Source organism: Thamnophis sirtalis, unplaced genomic scaffold (assembly GCF_051295495.1).
Source record: "Thamnophis sirtalis isolate CommonGarterSnake01/CBP01778 unplaced genomic scaffold, rThaSir2_p1.2 scaffold_4, whole genome shotgun sequence".
Lineage (NCBI taxonomy): Eukaryota > Metazoa > Chordata > Lepidosauria > Squamata > Natricidae > Thamnophis > Thamnophis sirtalis.
Genome location: NW_028261384.1, coordinates 121,540,783 through 121,567,353, shown reverse-complemented (window position 1 = coordinate 121,567,353; position 26,571 = coordinate 121,540,783). Strand labels below are relative to the sequence as shown.

General features: G+C 44.7%; 1 protein-coding gene across 2 annotated transcripts in view; it reads left to right on the top strand.

Moving 5' to 3' along the window:
* Window positions 1-587: 587 nt before the first annotated feature.
* The window catches only part of BICDL2 (BICD family like cargo adaptor 2), a 31,635-nt gene continuing 5,651 nt past the window's right edge, over window positions 588-26,571 (top strand). The window contains exons 1-8 of one of the 2 annotated variants that reach the window (XM_014059287.2): window positions 588-1,219; window positions 12,073-12,288; window positions 15,989-16,105; window positions 18,217-18,363; window positions 18,599-18,781; window positions 20,476-20,640; window positions 20,735-20,865; window positions 26,105-26,225. In XM_014059287.2, the coding sequence (XP_013914762.2) occupies window positions 911-1,219; window positions 12,073-12,288; window positions 15,989-16,105; window positions 18,217-18,363; window positions 18,599-18,781; window positions 20,476-20,640; window positions 20,735-20,865; window positions 26,105-26,225 (1,389 nt within the window). In that variant the 5' untranslated portion in view covers window positions 588-910. The remainder of the gene's footprint in view (window positions 1,220-12,072; window positions 12,289-15,988; window positions 16,106-18,216; window positions 18,364-18,598; window positions 18,782-20,475; window positions 20,641-20,734; window positions 20,866-26,104; window positions 26,226-26,571) is intronic. The other variant, XM_014059288.2, reaches the window with a different exon arrangement.

The window sequence follows — 26,571 nt, the reverse complement described above, 5'->3', positions numbered from 1 at the left end:
CTCAGTTCTGCCATGAATGTACTGATGTCTGCAACCAACTTGTTTCATCCCATCTCCAGTTTGCGAACTGCAATAGGAAATTGCAAAAGGTGCTTAAAAGCCTTTTGTAACCTTTGCTGTAAAGGCAAGAAACAGAAAATAAACGGAAACCATTTGAGAAGAAAGGAAATTAAAAAAAAATGCAGCCTAAACTGGTGCTTTCACCCTTGAGAGTTTAAATTTCACCTGGATGGCCCTGTTCACCTGGCACCTCCCATTTAAAGGTTCAGAGAACTACTTTTGGTGGGAAATAACTTCAGGCTGTGTGACCCCAATAATCCAAGATCAAAAAAATGTGGTTTGACCTAGAAAAAATCTGGGCATTCGAGAAAACAGGCTTGGGAAGATGTTTTTCTCTTGCTTTTAAGCCACAGGATTTGGTTGCTTTTGTGATACACCAAGGCGGTGGAAAAACTGCACTGTCAGAAATTTCCCAGGAGAGGAGAAACACTAGCAACAGGTGAGGCTGTGAGAGAGAAAAGGTGGAGCAAGCAGCGTCAAATCTCACCTGTCGCCTGGGAGGGTGGAGGCTGGAATCGGGAAGTAAACAGCGAAACCTGATCAGAAGGAAAGGAATTGGAGATCGCCCAGGTTGATTGTCCGACTACGGAGCTTTGGTGGATCTCAAGAGTTTGATGTCTCCCCTGGAACCTTGGATGGTGTAGATCACCTGTGGGTTTCTTTTCCTGAAGGCAACTTGTTCTATGGGGAAATAGGACAAGCCGGGTCCTGCATGCCAGCTTTTTCTCTGGCCTTTTGAACCCGCCTGCATCCAGTGTAACCCGCCAGCATCCTGGCTTGTAAAATCTCCCCAGTCTAACCAGTCTGAGGGACAAGTCTTCCTAGACTATTCTCGAGACTCCATGGCTTCATGGCTTCCTCCAGGAACTCAGAGGAAGAGCCGCTTCGAAGTCCTTTCCCTCTGACTCCCCCACCAGCTCTGGGGGATGAGTACTATCCTTTTGGGGGTGAGGGCCAGCCACCCTTTGTGGGGAATGCTGCTGCCGCTGGAGCTGCGGGAGAAGGGGACCCCGAAGACTTGGATCTGGGGGTGCTGCTTCAGAGGAAAGAACAGGACTTGCTGTTGGCAGCGGAATTGGGAAAGATGCTCCTGGAACGTAACGAGGAACTGGAACGACGCTATGATGAACTGATGAAGGAATATTTGGAAGTCAAAGAGGTGAGGCAGGTGGCTGGAATAAGGAACAGGCAGGAGGAGACCTGATATAGACCGAGATTCTTCGGTCTGATGTGAAACTTGCTAGGATTAGGATTGGGGTTGGGATTAGTCCTGGGTGTGGAGTTAGGGTTGGATTGGGGTTAGTTGGAGTTAGGATTGGGTTGGGATAAGGGTTGGGGTTGGAGTTAGGATTGGGGTTGGAATTGGGGTTGTTGTTACAGTTGTTGTTAAGGTTGGGTTTAGGGTAAGGGTCAGCCTTGGGGTTGGGTTTAGGATTGGGGTTGTGATTGGGATTAGGCCCTATCATGTTCTCCCCATTCAGTGTATTTCCTAGGTTGCTATGAAAAGAAAAAGAACGTCTCAGAGATGGGAATTTTCTCATGTGCTGTATTGTACTTTCTCGCCAAAGTTACGGATTCAAAATCCTACAGCCCACCCCTTGTTGCTATCTCATCCTTGAACCCTTCACCCTGTTTGTTTCCCAGGTTTCTATTTTCATCCTTCTCACCAAGAGTTTATCACTGGGATTTCACTGGGCATCTACATCCCAGCAACCTTCAAACATCAGACCACATTTTTATTCCTTGTTCAACTCTTTGAATTCTTTCCCATATGAATACATTTAATTGAAAGAAAAAGTCTTAGGTTGCATCAGGACATTCTTTGAAGTAGGAACGTTATACAGGTAGTCCTCAACTTACAACTGTTCATTTAACAGCCCTGAAAAAAGTGACTTAGCACCATTTTCCACACGTACGGCGGTTGCAGTATCTCCATGGCCATACAATCAAAATTCAGGTGCTTGCAACTGACTCATATTATCCTTGAGATCTTCTGACAAGCAAAGTTAATGGGGAAGCCAGTTTCAGTTAAACAACCGTGTTACTAACTTAACAACTGCAGGATTCACTGAACAACTGTGGCAAGAAAGGTCGCAAAACTAACTTAAATGTCTCACTTAGCAACAGATACTTGGGGCTCAATTATGATCATAAGTCGAGGACTGCCTGTAAAGTCTTTTTCTTTCATAGGTTTTCTCATTGGAAGGGTAGCAGTTTGACCTCTATGGTGATATTCATGGCTCTATTCATGTACCTCCACACCTTTCATTCTGGGCACAGATGTGTGCTAACATCCCCATTCACTCCCTCGTATTTACACCTATTTTTATTCAGCACCAAATAATCAATTTCAAAGTTTCTCATTTTGAAATTGCTCCATGCTTTGCTTTTCTCTCTTCTCTTCCATCATTTAATCTTTATTTATTTGAATTTATGAGCTGCCCAATTGCTACTTCTGGGGGTGCTGGCCCAACAGTGGCAGATTTGCCTCTTTGCAACGGAAGAGTTCTGCAGTGGCAGAAGTTCATGGATAAACATGAACTTGTGACATTTAGAGTGGAATTCTGAACAAAATAAATTAGTGCGCAGGTGTGTGTACCAGCTGCATATAATTCCACAGTGAGTTCAGGAGAGCGAAGAGTAGATGGTAAGGAAAAGAGGCTGTGAGAAGTGAACTCCAAAATTCTGTATAGGCATTTAGTCCACAACTTATGACTACACAACTGGCACCAGAATTTCCATTGTTAAACCAGATGATTGTTAAATGAGTTGTACCCAATTTTACAATCATTTATTTTTTCTCCTACGGCTGTTATGTGAATCACTGCAGTCGTGAAGTGAATCCCATGGTCGTTGAGCGAACCCAGTTTCCAGCAATGACTTTGCTTGTTAAAAATCAGCTGGGAAGGTCACAAATAGTAATTACATGAGCCCAGGATGCTGCAACTGTCTTAAATACATGCTGGTTGCTAAGCACCCAAATTCCCACGGCTATGGGGATGCTGCTATTGTCACAAGTGCGAGGACCAGTCATAAGTTTTTTCAGTGCCACGGTAACTTTGAATGATTGCTAAACAAATGAGGACTACCTGCACACCAGTGGTGGGTTTCAAATTTTTTTAGAACCTCTTCTGTAGGTGTGGCCTGCTTTGTGGGAGTGGCTTGCCAGCCATGTGACTGGGTGGGCATGGGCAACTTGTAAAATGTGATGAAACTCACTTAACAACACTCTTGTTTAGCAACCAAAAATGTTGGCTCAGGAACTCTGGCAATGAAGTCCACAAGTCTTAAAGCTGTCAAGTTACAAGGCCCTTGCACCTCTAACTTTTTAGAGAAAAAAAACCCAGGGGTGTTCAAACTTGACAGCTTTAAGACTTGTGGACTTCAACTCCCAGAATTCCTCCTTTCACTCGTCATCTTGATGATGTATGCAGACGGGTGGAGGGAGGGAGCTGGAACTGGTTCTAAACGGCACTGTAGATTTGTGGAACCTCTTCTATAGAAGAGGTTAGAACTGGTATGAACCCACCCCTGCTGCATACCCCATCCCAACATAACTCACTGCTGTAGACAGGTTTGTGAGATAGTCTTCTGGAGTTATTTAATTAGAGTTACTAGAATGGCTCAGCCACCATTGCTTCCTGAGGTTTCCTGTGTCTTATCACCAGATCATGATTCACACAGTTTCATCCATCCCTCTGCTTTCCATGTCACAAAACATGAGAATCAGGAACTTTCTTTGGCAGAAGCTCATCTTCTCCCCTCCCAAGGGCTGCTTCAACACAGAATTGCAAATCAGAAAACATTTCCAAAAGGGTTCAATATATGACTTAACCAGGGGTGAGATTGAAAAATTTAAGCAACCGGTTCTCTGTCTGGATGATGGGTGGGCTTGGCCATGGGGGTGTGGCCTAGTTGGCTTCCTGCACCACTGGGATGGCAGAAGGTGTGTATTTCTGCCCTCCCCAGGCTCTGGAGGCTTTTGTTCGAGCCTCCGGAAGGGCGAAAACAGCCTTCCCAGGGTCTGGAGAGCCTCCGGAGCTGTAAATGGGCCCATTTCCAGACATCTGATACTTCCGGTGGGCCCGTTTTCTGCCCTCCAAGAGCTCCGTACAAGCCTTGCACTTAGCTGGCATGATGAACGGGCTGCCTGGAGAATCCTAGGAGAGGAGGGGGTGGGTGGGTAGGGTCAACTGGTCCTTGTAACTACCAGTTCAGTGAACCAGATTAAAATTAACATCCAATTGCCCAAAGTGGTCTGAACCGACTGAATCCCACCCCTGGACTGAATCCCACCCCTGGACTTAACACTGGGATCCCCACCCTTACCTCAACCCTGGCCAGGGATCGGCACTCGGCCACAGCATGGCAGAAAGCACGCAAGCAAGCAAAGCGCCATCCATGAGATGCAGGCAATATGTGAAACCACGCCCCTTCTGGTTCGCGGAAAATCCTTTCTCCATGGAACCGTTCCCTGGTGGCCAAAAGGTTGGGGCTGCTGACGCACCAGGAACATATTAAGTGGATTTACATTGTACAGCTAGTCCTCAACGTATGATCACAAATGAATGGGATGAGAATTTCCATTGCTAAGGCAGCCATTAGTCATGACCTATTTTATGACCTTTAAAAATCATAATTTGGCCATTAAGTGAATCTGGCTTCTTCCATTGACTTTGCTTGTCAGAAGCTGGCAGGGAAATGGTCAAAAATAACAATTAAAGAACCCAAGGTTGCTGTAAATACATGCCGGTTATTTAGCACCCGACTTCGATCGTGTGACCGTAAGGGTGTGAGGATCAGTCCCAAGTCACTTTTTCATTGACATTTTAACTTCAAAGTGTTGATAAATGAAGGGTTGTAAGTTGAGGACTACTTGTGATCCCACAAGATACAAATCACCAACATGGGAAAGAATGCTTAATTTGTGAAAGTTTTAGATCTCTACTCAAAACTGGGCAACCATTTGTCTGAACTGATATAGGGTTTCCTACCTGAGCAGGGGGTTGGACTAGAAGACCTCCAAAGTCCCTTTCAACTCTGTTATTCTGTTAAAACATTACGGGTTGCTTCAACTGACCCTATATCTAAAGCATTGTGCCTCTCCCCAGTCAAGATGGACAGAGAATAGAATAGAATAGAATAGAAACTTGAACATTGAGCACTATCTAATAAATTGAAATTCAATGGTGAAAAGAGTAAGGTTCTACATTTGGGCAACAAAAACAAAATGCACAGGTACAGTATAGGTGGTACCTTGCTCAATAGTAGTAACTGTGAAAGGTATCTTGGAGTCCTAGTGGGCAACCATTTAAATATGAGCCAGCAGTGTGCAGCAGCTGCCAAAAAAGCCAACACAGTTCTAGGCCGCATAAACAGAGGGATAGAATCAAGATCATGTGAAATGTGTTAATACCAATTTATAATGCCTTGCTAAGGCCACACTTGGAATACTGCATTCAGTTTGGGTCATCACGATGTAGAAAAGATGTGGAGACTCTCGAAAGAGTGCAGAGAAGAGCAAAAAAGATGATTAGGGGACTGGACATATGGAGAACGGTTGCAGGAACTGGGTAAGTCTAGTTTAAGAGAAAGAAGGACTAGGGGAGACATGATAGCAGTGTTCCAATATCGCAGGGGTTGCCACAAAGAAGAGGGAGTCAACATTAGGCCTTGCAGATCTGGAAGGTTGCCAGGCTGGTTTTCTTGAAGCTGTGCCAACCACATAAACATTGTTAGTTCTAACATGGGAATTCCCACTTAGCATGTGAAGCAACATTGGCACCTGCTGGAATCACCTCTGTTTTTCAGAGAAGCTTTGCACACTGTTTTTCAGCCCATTCCCTTCCCTACAGAAAAAAATTGCCTTCTTAGCCTCTCATTTCCCCCGTCCCCAAATTCTCTGCTCCCTCGTCTTTGACCTCGAATGTAACAGGCACCAACTGGGAATTTCTGGGCATGCTACTGGGAGAACCAGTTTGGCACGGAGGAAGGCACCACAAAACCGAGATGAGTCTGCCACCAGGGTGGATATAATTACCTAAGAGGGGAAGAATGAAGGATATAAAAGTGAGAAAGCACCAAGTGTGAGTCACTCTCGTTTCCACAGGACCTCACCCACTAATGTCGGTACCCAAATATTTCCACACAGGGCTGTGGCTCTTTTCAAGCCATGGCAAGTACAGCTTTACGACACTCTTGAAAAGCAATGTTCTTTTGCTGTGCCAAGCCTGCTTGTTGGTGTGATCCTGTTAGGAGACCTGCCTGCCTGCCCATACTTCCTCCAGGCATGTCTGAATGGAGTAAGATTCCGTTAAATACTTTTCCCTTAGCATGTATTTGCATTTTATGGACACTGCCTAGGGAAGCTGCTGCAGGGAAAGTTGATAGCCTCCCGCTTAGGAATTATATAGCCTGTGGAATCTTCTGTTATAACTTGATTTCCAGGAAAGTTAAATAAAAATCCAAGCAAAGAAAAATGGAAAAAAAATAACAATAGCTTTAATTATCGCTAGCCAGCAAACAAAACAAGCTTCAGTTGGTTTACTCTCAGTCACTAATTAGTGGATTGCTGGCAGAAAATGAGGCAGCTAACCTTGCTGGCCTGTTTTTCTTGCTGGCAAACAAGGAACAAGTTGTACCATTGTGATATCTCGGCACATACAGTGCAACACACTCTACATGGGGCTGCCCTTGAAGAGTGTTCAGAGACTACAGTTGATCCAGAATGCAGCCGCGCGAGCGATATCGGGTGTACCTCAATACACCCATGTTACACCTATCCTCCGTGAGCTGCACTGGCTCCCTATTGGTCTCCGGACACGCTACAAGGTGCTGGTTATTACCTTTAAAGCCCTACATGGCCTGGGACCTAGCTATTTGCGAGACCACCTCCTGCTGCATACCTCCCAACCACCGATAAGAACTCACAGACTGGGCCTCCTCCGGGTGCCATCGACCGGACAATGCCGGCTGGCGGCCCCTTGGGGGAGAGCCTTCTCTGTAGCTGCTCCAGCCCTGTGGAATGATCTACCTGCAGAGATCCGGACCCTTCCCACCCTCGCGGCCTTCCAAAAAGCCACCCAAACCTGGCTGTTCCGGCATTCCTGGGGCTGTTGACCCATGAATGGGGTCCAGCCCCCAGCTAAGTCGAGTGTATGGTGTGTCTCTTTTAAATTGTTTTTGCCTCTCCCCTATTTTTATATTGGTTTTATCTTGTATTTGTAAGCCGCCCAGTCCTAAGGGATTGGGCAGCATATAAGCTTATTAAATTACGAATTACGAATTAGTCTCCACACAAAGTCTGACCCACCTTGGGATCACTTCATAGCAATAGCAATGGCACTTAGACTTATATACTGCTTCACAGTGCTTTACAGCACTTTAAGCAGTTTACAGAGTCAGCCTCTTGCCCCCAACAATCTGAGTCCTCATTTTACCCACCTCGGAAGGATGGAAGGATGAGTCAACCTTGAGCCAGTCAGGATCAAACTGTTGAATTGCAGGCAGCCGACAGGCAGCAGAAGTAGCCTGCAGTACTGTGCAGTGATACAGGGTTGTTATTGGGCTAGTCCTTGACTTACGACCAAAATTGGGACAGGAATTTCTGTTGCAAAGCGAATCTTGCCCATTTGTTTAACAGATACTGTTTAAAAAATCACTGCAATTGTTAAGTGAATCATCCTCTCATCCAGAGAGTCTGACTTCCACCATCGATTCTCCACATTGGAAGCCAACTGTGAAGGTTGCAAGTGGTGATTGCTCGACCTAGAATACTGCAACAGTTTGGTCTAGTGGTTATAGCACCAGGCTAGGAAGTGGGAGACCTTGAGTTGAAATCCCATTTTAACCATGAAAGCCAGCAGGGTGACTTTGGGCCAGTCACTCTCTCTTAACCCAACATGGCTGTTGTGTGGAAAATAGAAACAGGTGTTTTGATATGTTCTACACCTTACTTGAAAAAGTAGTGCGTGTGGAATACAACAATAGTAAATGCATGTTGATTGCAAAATGCCCTAATTTTGATCATGTGACAATGGGGAATACTGCGACAGTCATAAGTGTGAAGTCTGGTTACAAGTCGTGTTTTTAAGTTCTATTAAGTTCTAAACTTTGAGTAGTGACTAAATGAACAGTTGTAAGTTGAGGACTACCCTCATAGGGTGGGGCTTCCTGTACCTTGTGGCACATTATCCACTACAATCTTGCTAGGCAATTCTTGAATAGGACTGACTACCTCTATGGGGAAAGGAATTCACAGTGCATTAGGAGTAACCCTACCATGAGGCAGGGCCCTGGGAGTTAATCCTAGGAGGAAAATTATTGCTGACACCTCATGTTGTCAGGTAATGGAAAGCACTTCCAATAGTACCCAAGGTACAGGGGTGGTTTCCTGCTGGCATTACTACCAGTTCGGTGCGCAAAAAATGTGCATTTGCACCTAAAAAGGCCTACGCGTGCGAACAACATTAGAAAAGGGGGGGGGGAGTTCATTTTTTCGATGAAGATTGTTCTGCACTTGAAAATCAAGATGGCGCCACTGAGTATAGAACCGGTTCGGGTACATGTCCAGCCAAGTTAGCAATAGCAGTTCGACTTATATACCACTTCATAGGACTTTCAGCCCTCTCTAAGTGGTTTACAGAGTCAGCATATCGCCCCCCACAGTTTGGGCCCTCATTTTACCCACCTCAGAAGAATGGAAGGCTGAGTCAACCTTGAGCCGGTGAGATTTGAACCGCCGAACTGCAGTTAGCAGTTAGCTGAAGTGGCCTGCAGTACTGCACTCTAACCACTGCGCCACCTTGGCTCTTACTATCTACTATCGGCTGAACCAGTCTGAACCAGTAGGAATCCACCTCTGCTAAGTTAGTAAAGAGGCTAACATTGTGACTTCTTGAGAGCAGGAGGGATCCCTTTTCTATCTAAATGACTTGGGCCGCCCCACGGACCTTCGGTCTCTCAATCCTAGATCCTTTCCTTTCCTTGTGGAACTTGGCTGCGGAGTCAAAGATCATGTTATTGCTCTGTGTCCATCCGCACGAGAGACTAATGAGGCAGGACCTCTTTCCTACCTCCAGAAGTTGGTTGGATTGGAAATTGAAACTTAATTCCAGGTGATATCCACCATCGCACCCCAGGCAACTGGCTGGTTTAGGGAGCCATAAGGTAGGCCAGATGGCACGAGTCCATCTGCCTTCTGTTGTATGTCCTTAGACCCTTCGGTCACAGGCAGCTTGACCTTCCTTAATAGCAGGAAGGTCCTGTCTCTGGTGTCCACGGAAATGTTGCCTTTGGGGGAAAAAAGAAAGCCTTTCATTCATGAAGCTTTTGACAAACTGACTTTTGCATTCAAAAGTAGAGTCTGGAGCTTATGGCATGCTGTATCCAGATCTGTGGACTGTAGGTTATACACCATCTGGTGTCCTCCAGATATATCACACTACCCTTCCAGTATTTTGGCATCTGATTTTGCAGCAGATCTCTAAGAAGTCAGATTTTATAGAGAAATGAAAGGTTCTGGAAGAAACTTCCAATACTGAGTCTGAAGTCCTGGAAATTGGGATCGCTTCGAACCGTGATGGAGAACCTATGGCACGCATGCCCGAAAGGGGCTGGCAGAGCCATGTCACCCGGCATGTGCGGCATCACCCGCTCCTCTTCCGGGTTTCTGCCGTGCATGCACAGGCAACAATCAACTGGCCTTTTATACGTGTGGTAGTGCCGGAAACCGAAAGAGCTGGTCTTCTGTTTTCCGGCGTGAGAATGCGCGCCAGACAGCTGATCGGCGTGTGTGTTTGTGCGGCAGTAACTGGAAGACTTGTTGGCTGGCGTGCATGCACGCACTGGAAACCAGGTTCATTTTCTGGCACATGCATGTCCCCTGGGCAGCTCCTCTTCCTTGTTGCGAGCTAGAAGAGCGCATATAAAGTGCTCTGTTTTCGGCACTCGATGCTGAAAATGTTTGTCATCACTGACTTAGAGGGATGCAGCACATATAATGGACAGTGAGGTCCTATATCCCTGTGCTCTAGTCTAGCACCATAAAGGCCCAATTTGGCCGAAGAAGTATTCAATGTAGTTTGCTAATAATTGAAAATCACCTACATTCTGAAAAGATTTCTCTTTCCAGTTTAAAAAAAAAAACTATTCATGGGCTATATTTGAATACTGCACTCTGAATAGGAAAGATTCCTTAGCAATTGCAGATCATTTTGCTTATGTAATTATGGCACTTGATATCCAATCATCTCCATACTCTTCCTTAAAATCATCCTACGAGGTAGACCAATACAGGTAGTCCTCAACTTATTGCCACAGTTGTGCCCACAATTTCTGTGGCTAAGCAAAACAATTGTTAAGTGAATTGTTCCCCTCCCTTGATGAATTTCTTGCGTTAGTTGTTAAGTGAATCACTGCAGTTGTTAAGTTAATAATAGGGTTGTTAAGTGAATCTCGTTTCCCCATTGATTTTGCTTGTTAGAAGGTCGCAAACAATGATCACCTTGAGTCATCATAAATGAATCAATTGCCAACTGTCTGAATTATGATTACATGGGGAATACAACAAAGGTTGTAACTGTGAAAAATGGTCATAAGTCCTTTTTTTTCGTGCCATTGTATCTTTGGACAATCACTAAATGAACTGTTGTAAAGTTGAGAACTGCCTGTATTGGAAATGTGAGTGCCCAATAGAAGGCATGATTTCAGGGGTGGGATCCTACCGGTTTAACAAACACTTCGCTGAGTGCATGTTTCACGCACTGTTTGCATGTGTGCAGTTTAGAGAAGATTTATCTTCCGAATTACTGCCTGGGGTGGAAAACAACTGAGGCGCATCAATCCACTATGCTGTGCGACTCAGATGAGAAGATAAAGGTAGGTAAAGCATAGGGGTGGGGGGATGGGACCATTTGCTACTGGACGAAACCCGGTTTGCCCCCAGCTGATCTTAGGAGCTACTGGTTTGCCTGAACCAGTCCGAAGTGGTAGAATCCCATCCCTGCATCAGAGGTGGGTTCCAGTGGTAGGTTTCAGAATTTTTTAGAACCTCTTCTATAGGTGTGGCCTACTTTGTGGGAGTGGCTTGCTGGCCATGTGACCGGGTGGGAGTGGTTTGCTGGCCATATGACTGGGTGGGGGTGGCCAACTTGGGTAGCCAAGGTGGCGCAGTGGTTAAATGCAGCACTGCAGGCTACTGCTAGATCAGCAGGTCAGCGGTTCAAATCTCACCGGCTCAGGGTTGACTCAGCCTTCCATCCTTCCGAGGTGGGTAAAATGAGGACCCAGATTGTTGGGGGCAATATGCTGACTCTCTGTAAACCGCTTAGAGAGGCCTGAAAGGCCTATGAAGCGGTATATAAGTCTACTGCTATTGCTATTGCTAATACAAAATGTGGTGAAACTCACTTAACAACGCTCTTGTTTAGCAACCAAAATGTTGGCTCAGAAACTCTGGCATTTGAAGCACACAAGTCTTAAACCTGTCAAGTTACAAGACCCTTGTGCACCTAACTCTTTAGAAGAAAAAAATCCAGGGGTGTTCAAACTTGACAGCTTTAAGACTTGTGGACTTCAACTCCCAGAATTCCTCCTCTCGTTCTTCACCTTGATGATGTGAGGACATTGGGGGGGACGGGGACGGGAGCTGGAACGGTTCTAGACAGAACCAGTTCTAGACGGCACTGTAGATTTGTGGAACCTCTTCTATAGAAGACATTAGAACTACCAGTTTGGACCAGTTCAGCGAGTAGGTAGTAACTCGCCCAGCCACGCCCCTATCCCATTCTATTGGCAGCGTCATAGGCGCCGCCATCTTGTTTTTTGCTTCTGCACATATGCCGAAGCATTTTTTAGCCTACTGCATATGTGCACGTAGCACGCATCAAGCACATGCACGCAACGAAGAAGCCAAAACCCACCCCTGTCCTGCATGATGTTTTGCATCTTTCTCCTACACCAGTCTTGAGTCTTTCCTTCTGGCCCTCACATCTTCTGCTCTGCTTCTTGTAGCATCTTGAACAAGAGAAACATGAACTCCGGAGGCACCTCGAATCAGGCCGGGCGGAATTTGAAACCCGGACGGCAGAGCTGGAGGCTGACTTGGTGGCCACCCGAGCCCAGCTAGGGCAGAAGCGTCTAGAACAGCAGGACACCAGCCGAGAGAGCTCACAGGCAGTTTTGGACCTTTCAGAACAGAACCAACGTCTGGTGGAGCAACTAAGTCAGGTGAGGAAGAACTCTGACGGGGTTACCTCTATCTCATTGGGAAGGGAAGGCCCAAGAGGGAGGCCTTCTGGTGTATATCAACAAAATGCAGAGTGGTTAGGTCAATCAACAGAGAAAGCTCTCCTATGGGCAAGGAAGGTAAAAGTTTCCCTCACACATATGTGTTAGTCGTTCCCAAAGCTAGGGGGTGGTGCTCATCTCCGTTTCAAAGCCAAAGAGCCAGCACTGTCTGAAGACGTCTCCATGGTCATGTGGCTGGCAGGACTAAACGCTGAAAGGTGGTACCTAATTTTCTGTTCGCATTTTTGCATGCTTTCGAACTGCTAGGTTGGCAAAAGCTGGGATAAATAATGGGAGCTCACTCCATTACACGGCGCTAGGTATTCAAACCGCCAAAGTGCCGACCTTTCTAATCAACAAACTCAGCATCTTGGCCACTGCATCCCTATGGGCAAGGAAGCACCAGGCTAATTTTATTCATGCAACAGATCAGTCAAATGCTGTTTTCTGCTGCCAGGTCTGTGGCAATGAAGGTAAAGGAGCAAAACATCAAATTTATGAGTGCAATCTAGTAGGTTTGGTTCTCAATGTTCTTGTTAAGAGGAAGCTTGGCTTGTAGGCTAAAGGCCTGTACTGTAATATATTTTAGCACACTGTCATATCCAGCAGTTGACAATATATAAAACTCAGGGTTGAGCTGACAAATTCTTGATGTTCTCTGGACTTGGTTGTTTTCCTTGAAGATGTTAATTACCCTGCTAGGAAACAGGAAAACAAGCAAGAGCTCAACCCTGCATATGAGTGAACTGGAATAGAGGCTAGGATTATTTTCAGGTGAATCACTCATGTTAAAAAGGGGTGTATTGAATACCCTGAAGGGGATTCTAAGTTTCAGAAGCAAGAAAGAGATTGTTGAATGAGGCATCATCTTTTAAAATATCTCACACCTTGTTTGATCTGCTGGTTGCAGAAATACACTAGAGAAGGAGGATTCAAAACACTGAAATTTCAAAAGTGTGTATCCGTCAAGCTACTGCCGATTGACAGATGATGGAAGCAGTTAGCTTCCTCCCATAATTGGGGCTTACCAGGGGTTGTGACTATATATATATGTATGTATGTATGTATGTATGTATGTATGTATGTATGTATGTAAAATTTTTTACATATATACATACACACACACACATATGTGTGTGTGTGTATGTTCCAGCATAAGTCTGGAACGCTTCGAGCAATTTCAACCAGACCTGGTACACAGATAACTTACTCTCTGGAGACAAATACTGGGGGGGGGGGGGGGGTTAAGACAACCCTAAAACCCCTTGGGGTGTGTGTTCTGTTAAGATACAGCCTCTTGTGTCTTAAAATGGCTTCTACTGTACTGCCGTAAAATGACTTCTACTGTGCAGTGCAGTGGAGTTGCCATGATAATGGCTTCACAGTTCTACACAAGGAGGCTCCCTCTGGTAAGGGGGAAAAATCCAACATTAGAAATTACTTTTGGTCCAGACAATTTCCCCCTATAAATAAATACCCGGGCAATACCAAGTTGTCAGCTAGTCTTAAAATAAATCAGAGTGGTTAGTCTTGCTGAGTTCACAGACCTTCACTGAATCCCATCCCTCTTTAAAAGACTAAATTCATCAGTATCCCTGACTAGAATTTTGTGGACAGTGGCAGGGAGTGGGAACGAAGGGAATCTTCCCTAACCAGATGCTTTCTGTTGAATTACAATTTCCATCATCCCTGTCTATGCCACCCATGGAAAACGTACCAAACCTCTATCTCTCATCTCAAGCATCAGAGCTCATGGTGTGAATGATGGAAGTTGTAGTTCACCAATATTTGGGGGTGGGGGGGGAACCTAAGTTCCCCACAGGTGAGGTGGGTGATGCTAAACTGGTTTGAAATGGGGATTTCCTTTTTCAATGCAAATAAAAATTCATTCTCACTACATGCCAGAACGAAAAAACAACTTTGAGTCACGTTGTGTTCTTCCTATAACAGCACCAACCAGATTGGCAGGATTCTAGCAATGTAGGAATCTAATCACCAGTTAAGATAAGAAAGTCAAACAAGTGAGATAAAGATTCTAAAATACCCCCCGTCCTTAAAAATTAAATGAAGAGATACCATAGATTTAAAAAAAAAAACATTTAAAAGTTAAAGTCACTGCCCTGATTCTTTTGGGGCCTTTGCATTTGTAAAAATTTATTAATGGGATGTAAGTGTGTGGATTTGTTTTATAAACTGGACAATTACACTGTTTGGAGACAACGCAGCCAAAGAATGATTGAAACCAAGTAACACTCCCTCTCTCCCCTACTAATATGAGGTATCCTTATTACTGTCCAATATTGCTAACAATAAAAATTTGTTGGATTAAAATATATGTGTGCAAATGTTTATTTTCCTTTTAACATTCAAGCCTACTGTCTGTTCTTATCTCTGGGAAATTAAGGCAATGTAAACCATGCGTATCTTGGAGATATTGTTAAGGAGCCCTTAGGTCACAGGTCAAAACATGTCTATTGGCTCAACACAGGCTAATAAGAAAGAGAGACCATAATACGATATTTTTCAAGAAACAACATCCAGTTGAAAGCTTGTAATTCAATTACAGATGTTCATGTCCCAAATCATTGTTAATGAAAGGCATTTTTTATATATGCTGACAGGACGTTCTTCCCTTAGATATTTAGAAAGTAGACATCTCACACAGTTCCGGCATGAACCTGAGTATTTGGTTGCACAGGTAGTGCTCATCTTACGAACAGTCACTTGGCAACTTAGCAACCACTCAAAAAGTTACAATTGATGCACAGGTGGTCCTCAACTTACAACTACAATTGAGACCAAATTTTCAGTTGCTAAGTGCAACAGTTGTTAAGTGAATTCCCCCCTTCCCCCATTTTATGACCTTTCTTGCCACATTTGTTAAGTGAATTCCTGCAGTTGTTACGTTTGTAACACGGTTGTTAAGGGAATCTATCCACCCCATGGACTCTGTCAGAAGGTCGCAGAAGCGGATAGTGTGACCCTGCGACACTGCAATCATCATAAATATGACTTTTCAGATGTCTGAATTTTGATCACGTGACCGGGGGGGGGGGATGATGCAATGTGAAAAGTGTGTGTAAGTCTGAAAAACAGGTCACTTTTTTCCATGCTGCTGTAACTTTGAACGGTCACTGAACGAACTGTTGTAAGTTGAGGACTATTTGTACCTGGGAGTTATTTTCGACCCAGATTTGAAGATCTGACAGTCACCCCTCCCCCACCCCAAAATCAAACGACTGAACTTCAGGGACCGAACCCCATTGGCTCAACCAATTGTGTTTTTACGACGATTTTGCCAAAATCCAGCAGTTACTTCCACTTTTTGGCAAAACTGCGCCCATCACGAGCCATTGGTTTGCTTAATGAGCATGGCAGCTGCTTTATGATCTCTGCATTAGCTAAACAACCACCACAGGAAAATTTGTAAAATTGGGTTGGTCACATGACCTATTTTGCAACCGTCACGACATACAAATTTGATGGACAGGGTCTATTACAGTTGTAACGTAAGATGAGGACTGCTTGTCATTTTGCAAAAGCCGGATTCAAGAATAGCCTGGGGAAAAAGGGGGTTTAAAGAGACTCTCCCTATTGTCAGAGCCTAACCAAGAGCTGTCTGCTCCACCACCTACAATAGGTCACTCACTTGGAGCAGCAACTCCAGGAAGATCTGATTGTATTACGTGCAGAACATCGGACTTTGACCCTCTGCAATGCTGAGTACGGTGCCAGGATGCAAAGTCTGCAAGCTGAGGTAAGGAAAAAGGCGGTCGATTAATGTCCCCCGTCGGGCCACAGATGCCAGGCAGGTGAGAAGGCTGTAACCCTTTCTTCTCCACCATTCCAGGGGTCTTGTTGCTTAATTTGAAAACGGTCGATTTACAGCACACAGTAAATTGGTAATTGAGGACTCGGAGCCGTGATGGAGAACCTATGGCACGCGTGTCACTGGTGGCACGCAGACCCCTCTCCGTGGGCACGCGCGCTGTCGCCAGCTGCTCTTGTGGTTTCCGGCGGGCACATGCACAGCTGGTCTTCGTGGGCGCCTGAGCACCGGAAAACAGCCTGGAAACACCCCCCCAAAACAACCAAAAAAACAGGCCTTTTTTCAGGCCAAAACCAAAAAACGACCTGAAAATGACCAGAAAAACGGCCTGAAAACAGGCATGCATGTGCCTGCTAGCTGGTCTTCAGATTTTCGTTGCTACGGCGTGTGTGAAGACCGGCTGGCCAGAGTTCATGAGCGGTGCATGTATGCGCACTGGCCAGCTGGTCTTTGAGTTTTCGGCACTGCGGCGCACACACATGCACACACATTCCAGTTTGGGCACTGGTTGCTGAAAAGGTTCGCCATCACTGACTCAGAGCTACTGTACTAAATCTGGGCTAAAAAAATACTGATGACCACCAGTTGGCAGCACAGGCTTGGTGTCTTCTTCTGCCATTTTGCCTCCATCTAGAGCAGTGTTCCTCAACCTTGGCGACTTTAAGTCCTGTGGACTTCAACTCCCAGAATCCTCTGGCTGGCTGGGGAATTCTGGGAGTTGAAGTCCACAGGACTTAAAGTCGCCAAGGTTGAGGAACACTGATCTAGAGGTCACCTGACAGTGTCGTGCAGTGAGCTTTATGGCTGGTGAGACAAAGCCCTGGCGCGACTTTCCAAAAGCCCCAGTGAAGCTCCGCCGCTGTGTCCGCCATACAGGCAGGATGCGTCCCGCTCTATAGCGGACACAGTGCTGGGGCTTCGGCGGGGCTTTTGGAAAGGGCAGCACTACGAACGTAGTCCTGTGGGTCACTTCTGGGCTTTTCACAACGGATGATTTTGAGAGGGCGGTTTCCATCGAGGGTGATTCTGGAGAGGTTGCTCTGGCCCGCCAGCCACCGTTTCTTCAGCAGCAATTTCTTCTCTGCCCGTCTTGGCAGCCCCCGCGAGGCAAAGTGCCCCACCGGGTACTTTGCATCGCGGGAGCCGCCAAGCGCTTGATGCCCTCCCCTCCCCCTGGTGTCATAGTAAGAATTACTCAAAAAGGGAAGCCTACTCATATGGAAGAAGCCTAAAAGGCCATTAACTTGGTTTAAACAAGATTCCAATAATTAAAAATCAAATTACCCTCCTGTAGGGCGTAGGCCCCACGTTGGGAACCACTGGCTTAGAGAGTGCTATATGAAGCGATATATAAATCTAAGTGCTCTTGCTATTTGTTCTTCAACTGGTGCAATCTGCTACTACAATGAACTATCTATTGACCAAACTGAATTGGCAACCACACTTTAGTAATAGCTGTTTTATCTAATGTCTTTTTAAAAATGTAACAAAGATAGGTATGCATAGGTATGGGATTCAAATAATTTAACAACTGGTTCTCTGCCATAGTGACCAGCTGGGTAGGTGGGACTTGATAGTCATGTGACTGAGTGGGCGTGGCCAACTCAAGGTCACTCAGGTTGATGGGCGCTTCGCCTTAGCTGTCACAATGCAATAAGGGTTAATCGGAGAGGCAGTTTCTGTAAGCAGGGCAAAAAAGATGAGTCTAGAAACAACACCAAAATGTTTCCTTCCTGCCTTCCTTACAGGATTAGCCCTGTAAAGTGGGGGAGAAACAAAATGAGATTTCTTCCAACAACCGGTTCTCCAAACTGCTTAGAAAGTTAACAACCGGTTCTCCCGAATAGGTGTGGACTGGCTGAATCCAACCACTGGTATGCAGTGTTTTTCCAGATTTTCTGTGTTTGGAAGAAAAATATTCTACTTGTCCCAAACCAAAACTGGATATGAGGCATTGGACTGCCTGAGCAGGGAACTGTGATATGGAGGTGACCTTCCTTTCTTCTTCTTATGCTCATTTCTGATCTCTTCCTTTGCAGAATCGCCTGCTTCAAGAGCGGAAGCAAGATATGGAGAAACAGAACCGTCAGCTCCGCGAGGAGAACGAAGCCATCCAGGCACTGGTGGACACGTTACACGAAAACCTCCTCTTTCTCCGGAGAGAGAGCCGTGAAAAGCAGCTGAAGGTGTGTTGATGTTTCTACTTGCACATCAGCCTGACTATTGCAGGGGAACAATTGCCAGTCTCGAAACTGAAGGGGCGAAACAGAAGGAGACGTGAAACTACTGCTGGGAAAATGAGTCACCCAAGGGCAGTTATGCAAAGAATTAGGGAGAAGGATTCTATGAAAGCGGTTTTATTTCTTTTCCCCGGAAGCTATTTTCAGCCTCTCTTCTTCCCGTTTCTCTTCCCGTCCAAAGTTTAAACAGGTAGAAGTGGAAGCTGAGGAACTCCGGACTGCCAATAGGCGCCTCCAGCATCAGGTCAAGGATCTGAAAGAAGAGATCCGTCTGCATGAGTTAGATACCTCTGTTACCTCCATCCAGTCCGAGATTGAAAGCAGCTTAGGCGATGCCCCAGGAGCTCCTGGACAGACACCAAAGGTAAAACAGAAGATGCAGCTGGGAGGAGAGCTCGGGTTCCTCTTTTTAGTTCAACCAGGGAAATCTTCAATGTCAAAAGAAGGTTGTAATTATTTGTATGCTAATTTGAGGGAGTGCAAAGCATCACACGTATCTGATTCATTACCAACCCTTCCCAAATGTCCCTGGAGATTCTCAGTCATCCAGGTCACGGCTGTCCCGAAGCTGCTTTTTCAAAAGGCAACTGGATTTTCTTTGCCTTTCGTTGAAGACTTGTCACTTCTCATCAAAGAAGGTTCTTCAGTTCTGACTGAATGGAGGAGAATTCTCCACCATTCAGTCAGAACTGGAGAAACGTCTTGGATGAGAAGTGAAACATCTTCAAGGAAAAATAAAATCTAGTTGCCTTTTGAAAAAGCAGCTTTGGGGCAAACTTTCCCAAACTTTGGGGGTGCAGACAATCCAACATACACCAAATCTTTGACTTAGAACTACAGGAATTTCTCGACTTCCAACCACAATTGAACCCCAAGATTTATGTTGCTAACTAAGACATTTCTTAAGGGAGCATTGTCCCATTTTACGACTTTTATTGCCACATTTGTTAAGTGAATCGCTGCAGTTGTTAATAGAGTAACACAGTTGTTAAATGAATCTTGCTTCTCAGAAGATTACAAAATGTGACTATGTGTCCCCGGGACACTGCAACCATCATAAATATGAGCCAGTTGCCAAGCAGCTGAATTTTGATTACATGGCCATGGAGATGCTGCAATGGTCATCAGTATGGAAAATATGTCATAAATCACTATTTTTCAGGGCTGTTGTAACCTCCCACCTCCCCACCTCAGTAACAGCTGATCACACGAGCCATTTAATGGGCTCCATCCCACTATGGGTTCCCCAGGCCTGCTGGCAGAACCAGGTCTTCAGCGCCTTCCAGAAGAGTATCAGAGTGGGGGGCTTTTCTAATCTTTGGGGCAATTATGTTCCATAGAGAGGGAGCCACCATGGGGAAGGCCCTTCTTCTGGGTCCCACCAGATGTATATCTATTGTGGCTCATCAGTGGCCAGTGGAGCTGGCAGCAGATTCAGACAATGAGGAAGTTGGGTCAGTCCTGGAGTCTGGGGAAGGCTCTGATGAGGGCTCTGTGTCAGAGGCAGAGAGGGGGCCAGAGCCGTATGCCAGTTATCAGCTGCCTTCAGAGTCAGACATCAGTGAGGCAGACAAACAGCGGGAGCCTGTTCCCAGTGCGCGCATGTGCAGAGTTGCCAGACGAAGGGAACAGCTAAAGAACAGGGGTCGACTTGGGAGTAAGGCCACAGGTGGACGATGAATGGCCCCTCCTGGAGGGAATAAAAGAGGAGCGAAAGGGGAGTGGAGTTTGCAGGAGACAATTAGTTTGTTTAATTGGTTCGTTATTCTCCGAGGCTCCTTGCCAAGGTTTGCAGAGATCGGCCTGGCAGCTCTCCAAGCCAGAGAAGATCTGTGACTAAATCCTCCCTTGAAAGACTTTGCTGAATGTGAATGAGCAGAATTCACAGTAAATTAATAAAAGGGCTTTTTGTTGGGCCTGTCAGAACAGTATCTCCCTCGGGGATGGGACCCGCAACATTCTCTGCCTCCCCGCTCTAATTGGTCGGGTAGATGTGACCGGCAAGAGATAGTCCCTCGGATAAGCTGCTTTAATCTAATTTAGTCTTATCTGCTTTAGTCAATCACCCATGGCGTCAACAAGACTGATTCCACTCCAAAGAAGGCCTCTCCGAGTCCGGAGGAGAACATCTCTGAATACACCAAAAAGGTTTCAGCCTTGAACTATCAGCAGCAAGATATCCTGGCCCAGAAAGAAATGGAGATTAGAAAACTCCAGGATCAGGTAACCTGTGCTGTAATTCTTCTCTCTTACGGGAGGGCAACGTCTCGTGTGGCTTGGAAATTGCACGTTGCTTGATGTTCTTCTCCATTCCCAGGTGACTTTGCAACATGTGGAGCTCAGTGGTTTGAAGTCCGAGATAGAGAACCAGCGGCGGTTGTACCAAGAAAGCAATCGGGACAAGGCCTTGAAGTTAGCCGTAGCAGACCGGGATGAGGCGATAATCAAGTGAGCTCTGAGTCTATTTGCTTTGCAAACCCCATCATCCTTTGACTTAACCGCCATTCATTTAGCCAACATTCCAAGTGGCAAAGGAGTACTGAAAAAACGTGACTTATGACTGGTCCTAATAGTACTTATGATCGTTGCAGCGTCCCCACAGTCGTGTGATCAAATTTGGGTGGTTGGCAACCAGCATGAATTTAGAAAGGTTGCCGTGTCCCAGGGCCATGTGATCAGCATTTGCAACCTTACAACCTTCTCTCTGACAAGAGAAGTCAACGGGGGAAGCCAGATGTGCTTAGCATCCATATGGTCCACTTAACAACCACGGTGATTCACTTACTAAGAGCCAAGGTGGCGCAGTGGTTAAATGCAGCACTGCAGGCTACTGCTAGATCAGCAGGTCAGCGGTTCAAATCTCACCGGCTCAGGGTTGACTCAGCCTTCCATCCTTCCGAGGTGGGTAAAATGAGGACCCAGATTGTTGGGGGCAATATGCTGACTCTCTGTAAACCGCTTAGAGAGGCCTGAAAGGCCTATGAAGCGGTATATAAGTCTACTGCTATTGCTATTGCTATTGCTACTGGCTGTGCCAAAAAAGTAAAACCGGGTATGACTCGCATAACAATCGCCTAGCTTAGCAACGGAAGTCCCAGTCCCAATTGTCTTAAATTAAGGACTATCTATAATCCATCTGCTCCTGATATTATAATTGCTGCTGGTTTAGTTGCATGTCAAAGCAGCTGGACCAGCCTGTCTATCTTGGGGAGGCAACTTTCAAGATCTGAGTCCGCCATTTGCAAAGCCACCCCATTTGGAGTTATCAGATGGGGGGGAAACTGAGTTAGACCCAGCCATTTGAGTTCACTGGCACAGCAGATTAAACGAGACCTCCAACTTCCAAGGCAGTTTACCATTGGCCAGTGATGGCAAAACTTTTCGGCACCGAGTGCCCAAACTAGGAAGTGCATGTATGGGCACATGGAAACCTGAAGCCTAGCTGGCTGGTGCACATTACCAGCCAGCTGGTCAAGTTTCCAGCATGCGCATGCACGCTGGCCAGGTGGTCCTTCGGGCACACTGAAGCACCAGAAACCCGAAAACCAGCTGGCTGGCACACACATGCCTGATTTGGCCGTTTTCTGGAGCGTTTTGGGGGCATTTTCCAGTATTCCAGCGCTTGAGAAGAACAGTGTGCTACGTGCCATCTCTGGCATGAATGCCATAGGTTCACCATCATGGGCATAGGCTAACGTCTAGTTTATGTCTAGTTTAAGGAAAAGAAGGACTAGGGGAGACATGATAGCAGTGTTCCAATATCTCAGGGGTTGCCATAAAGAAGAGGGAGTCAAACTATTCTCCAAGGCACCTGAGAGTAGAACAAGAAGCAATGCGTGGAAACTAATCAAGGAGAGAAGCAACTTAGAACTGAGGAGAAATTTCCTGACAGTTAGAACAATTAATCAATGGAACAGAAATTGCCTCCAGATGTTGTGAATGCCCCAACACTGGAAGTCTTTAAGAAGATGTTGGATAACCATTTGTCTGAAACGGTATAGGGTTTCCTGCCTAGGCAGGGGGTTGGGCTAGATGACCTCCAAGGTCCCTTCCAACTCTGCTATTGCATTGTATTGTATTGTATCATATTGCATTGCATTGCATTGCATTATAATGTTCCTCAACCGTGGTAGCTTTAAGATGTCTAGACTTCAACACCCAGAGTTCCCTAGCCAGGCAGGCTGACTGAGGAATTCTGGGAATTGAAGTCCACATATCTTAAATCTGCCAAGGCTGAGAACCATAGCAAGAACTATTATGAGGCAGAGATACTCTTCTCCATCCCAGGCTTCCTGACCATGTGAGAAAAAAAGCTTTGCTGCAGATGCAACAAAAAATAATGGTAATCATAATCTACCGCTGCACTGATGATGTTACATAGTTTGGGTAAAGAAACATCTGCAATAAATTAATCAAACTCAGAAAGCACCAAGGACTTCTCATTTCAACCCTAAACTACAAATATTCTCATATATTGCTAGCGTTGCATTTTATGACAGCGAGCGACCTTATTTATGATGATGTTGCATTATTGTGAGTGTTTAAAGGATGGAACTGAGAGGAAATCTTTAGGCATCAGCCTTGAATCTTTCTAATTTTAGCCAATCGTGCTCCTTTTCTCCTTATCAAAGTTATTCAACCTGAATAAACTTGCTGACTTCACTACATGCTCTACAAAGATTGCTTGCTTGAGCAACTGTAATGTTTATGGCTAGTGGGTTAATTAATAACCTTAAAACCACACCTTTAATGGAGTTGCCACACAATAACGCCAGATTTGAAGTCACTGCATTGATACTATCAGACCAGAAGATCTCATTGAAAATGCCGCCCATTCCCTAAAAATAACCCTTTTTATAGCATAGCACCAGGTTATATCAGAAAGAAAGGAGAATCCACCAAGGACACGTTTAGCAAACGTTACGGCAACTGCCAGCTAACCAAAATTCAATGTCACAAATTTATGACATCACAAAAGAAGGTCTTACTCAGGAAGGTGAAAATAAACTAAAGTAAAGATGACAATTCTGTCTATTTTTGTAATAATACAGGAAATGGCCTTGGGAGATCAGTCAAAGAGATACTGCCTAGGGACCCGTCAGATAAGAGAAAGCATAGCCTGAAGCTGCAAAATGTGTGGAGAAAGAGATAGGAAGGCTCCTTCTCCTTTTTCTCAGGCTGTTAATGAGACGGTGGAAGGTTTGTTCTTTCAGACTTGCAAGTTTCTCTTCATGGATTTCTACAATAAAATAGAATCTGTGTTTTCTTTCTGGTTTACCTGTGGGGGGGGGGCTGACATCCATTTTGCAAGTCTGAAAAAAACAGGTAGTCCTCAATTTACAACAATTCATTCAGTGACCGTTCAGTTACAACGGTACTGAAAAAAGTGACTTATGACCGTTTTTCATACTTACGGCTGCTGCAGCATCCCCATGGTCACGTGATCAAAATCCAGCTGCTCGGCAACTGATTCATATTTATGACGGTCGCAGTGTCCTGGGGGAGTCACGTGATCACCTTTTGGGACCTTTTGATAAGCAAAGACCTTTTGGGAAGCCAGATTCATTTAACCATGTCATTAACTTAACACTCCACCTCACAAGGAATTATGGGACATTAATAGTAGGTGATGGTGATGATGATGATAACAACAACAACAATAATAATATAAAAATAGATAGGCATAGGCTAACAATGGAAATAAAAGAAAGGGGGGAAATGGAATACTATTTGATTTGGGACTCATGGTATAATTGGTTGGAAAATAGAAGTAAAGATCAAGATTGTTAAATTAAGAGGTGACGAAAATGCTATATCTATATAGTGATGTAATTATAATAATAGCATACTGTATAAAATAGATATGTACATAAAAGAAAAGGGAAAATATTGTAAATAACTTGTACGTATGTACGTATTAGATATACCAATTCCAGAGTGTTGTGAAGATTGAAATTGTGATACAGAATGAAGAAAATTGTTCTCTCCCCCCACTCTATATGTCTGTCTGTCTGTCTGTCTGTCTGTCTGTCTGTCTGTCTGTCTGTCTGTCTATCTATCTATAAACACACACACACACATTGTATGTATGTATGTATGTGTATATATACAGGGCGGGGCATAACCTTTTCCTAGGGGGTCACAGCAACACTTGTAATAACAACACAAATAATTCATACACCATTCGAAAGCCCATCAAAAACTGAGTTTATTGACACGATTTAATAGTCAGTATGACCACCATTAGCCCTTCAAACAGCATTCAAACGAGGTGCCTCTCGAAAGGCAATGCATTTTATTCTGTCAATGATCCTTTGTTCTTCCGAATTGAATTTTCCAGCCATTCTTAAAGCAAATTTAACATTTAATAGCTCATTCAATTCAGTTTTTTATGGGCTTTAAAATGAGGTGTCGCGGAAGTTGTAAACTGCTGTCGATCTTGCTGTGACCCCCTAGGAAAAGGTTATGCCCCGCCCTAGAATTGCAAAATAATGACTGTTTGAAGATTTGTTGTGTTCTTATCCACCTCGTTTGAATGCTGTTCGAAGGGCTAATGGTGGTCATACTGACTATTAAATCGTGTCAATAAACTCAGTTTTTGATGGGCTTTCGAATGGTGTATGAATTATTTGTGTTGTTATTACAAGTGTTGCTGTGACCCCCTAGGAAAAGGTTATGCCCCGCCCTGTATATGTATGTATGGGTGTATATATGTATGTATGTATGTGTATATGTATGTATGTATGTGTGTTTGTATGTATGTATGTGTGTTTGTATGTATGTATGTATGTATGTATGTATGTATAGTGTTATGTCAAAGCACCTGGTATGCCCAAATATGGGAGGGAGCATACTGCTTCCCGTTTACCTTTCAGCCCCACCCTAGCAGCCTTCCAGGCAGAAAACCATTTTTGTGTTGCATTTTTTGCTGATAAATAAATGAAGGGAGACTAGTATAGTGGCTTAGAGGTTAATATAACTGCCTAATATGTGAAAACAGCCCAGGTTCAAATCCCAGTAAGGGTATGGCTAGCTGATGAGAGCTAAATAGCTTGAAATAGATCTATACTAGTCTCCCTTCATTTATTAGCAAAAAATGCAACACATAGATGTCTGTCTGTTTATCTATCTACCATTTATGTATCTATCATTTATCTATCTATCATTTATCTATCTATCATCTATTATATGTCTGTCTATCTCTATCTATCATCTATCTATCTATCTATCTATCTATCTATCTATCTATCTATCTATCTATCTATCTATCTATCTATCTTATGGTGAGTTACAAAGTCACTCAGATGTTTAGACAGGATTTGGCATTTTTGTCCACCTATCAAGTTCAAAGGCCCTGATTCAATCTGAGTCGGGGTTGGTCACCGGGACCAGAGGTTTTGTCTTCAGAGCTTTTGGACTCATGCTGGAGCCCATGCAGAGGGAGAAGTTCCCTGAGGATGGGCTCCAGCACAAGTCCAAAAGCTTGGAAGCAAAACCTCTGGTCTCGGTGACCAACCCTGATTGGATCCTGAAACATTATCCTGGGACACATACATTCACCTTCACTGAGGACATTTGCTGTTCCAAGTGAAGCTGCCTTCTGCAATTGACTGATGGGGATTTTGTTAATCCCGACAGTGTTTTGGTAGTGCTCCAGATGATTGACAACACTTTTTTTTCCTACCAGGAAAGGCGAAATAGAACTGGAATTGGCAAAAATCTCCCTGGAGAGAGATTCACTGAGCCAACAGTTGCTACGTGTCATTCGACAGAAGATGGCACTTTCTCAGGAATTGGAAGCTTGGCAAGTGAGTAAGCAAATATCAGAACTATCAGGAAACATGTCCTAACTGTTAATCCATTTGCAAGCTGTGAACCATGTGTCAGGAATTGTAACAATCCCGATGCCCCCTTTTTAAAAATTCCCATTCAGCTACAGCTTTGTCTCCTTCAAGTCTATCTCCTTTCCAGATACCTCTTTAACATAGCTGAATTGTGGGAATTTGTGTTCTTTTCCTACAGATAAAAATGATGGGATTTAAAAAGGGGAGCATGCAGGAAAGCAAATGCAAAAAGAAATATTTACTGAAGAATATGGGTAGCCTTCTACTTATGACAGCAATTGAGCCCAAAATCTATGTTGCGTGAGACATT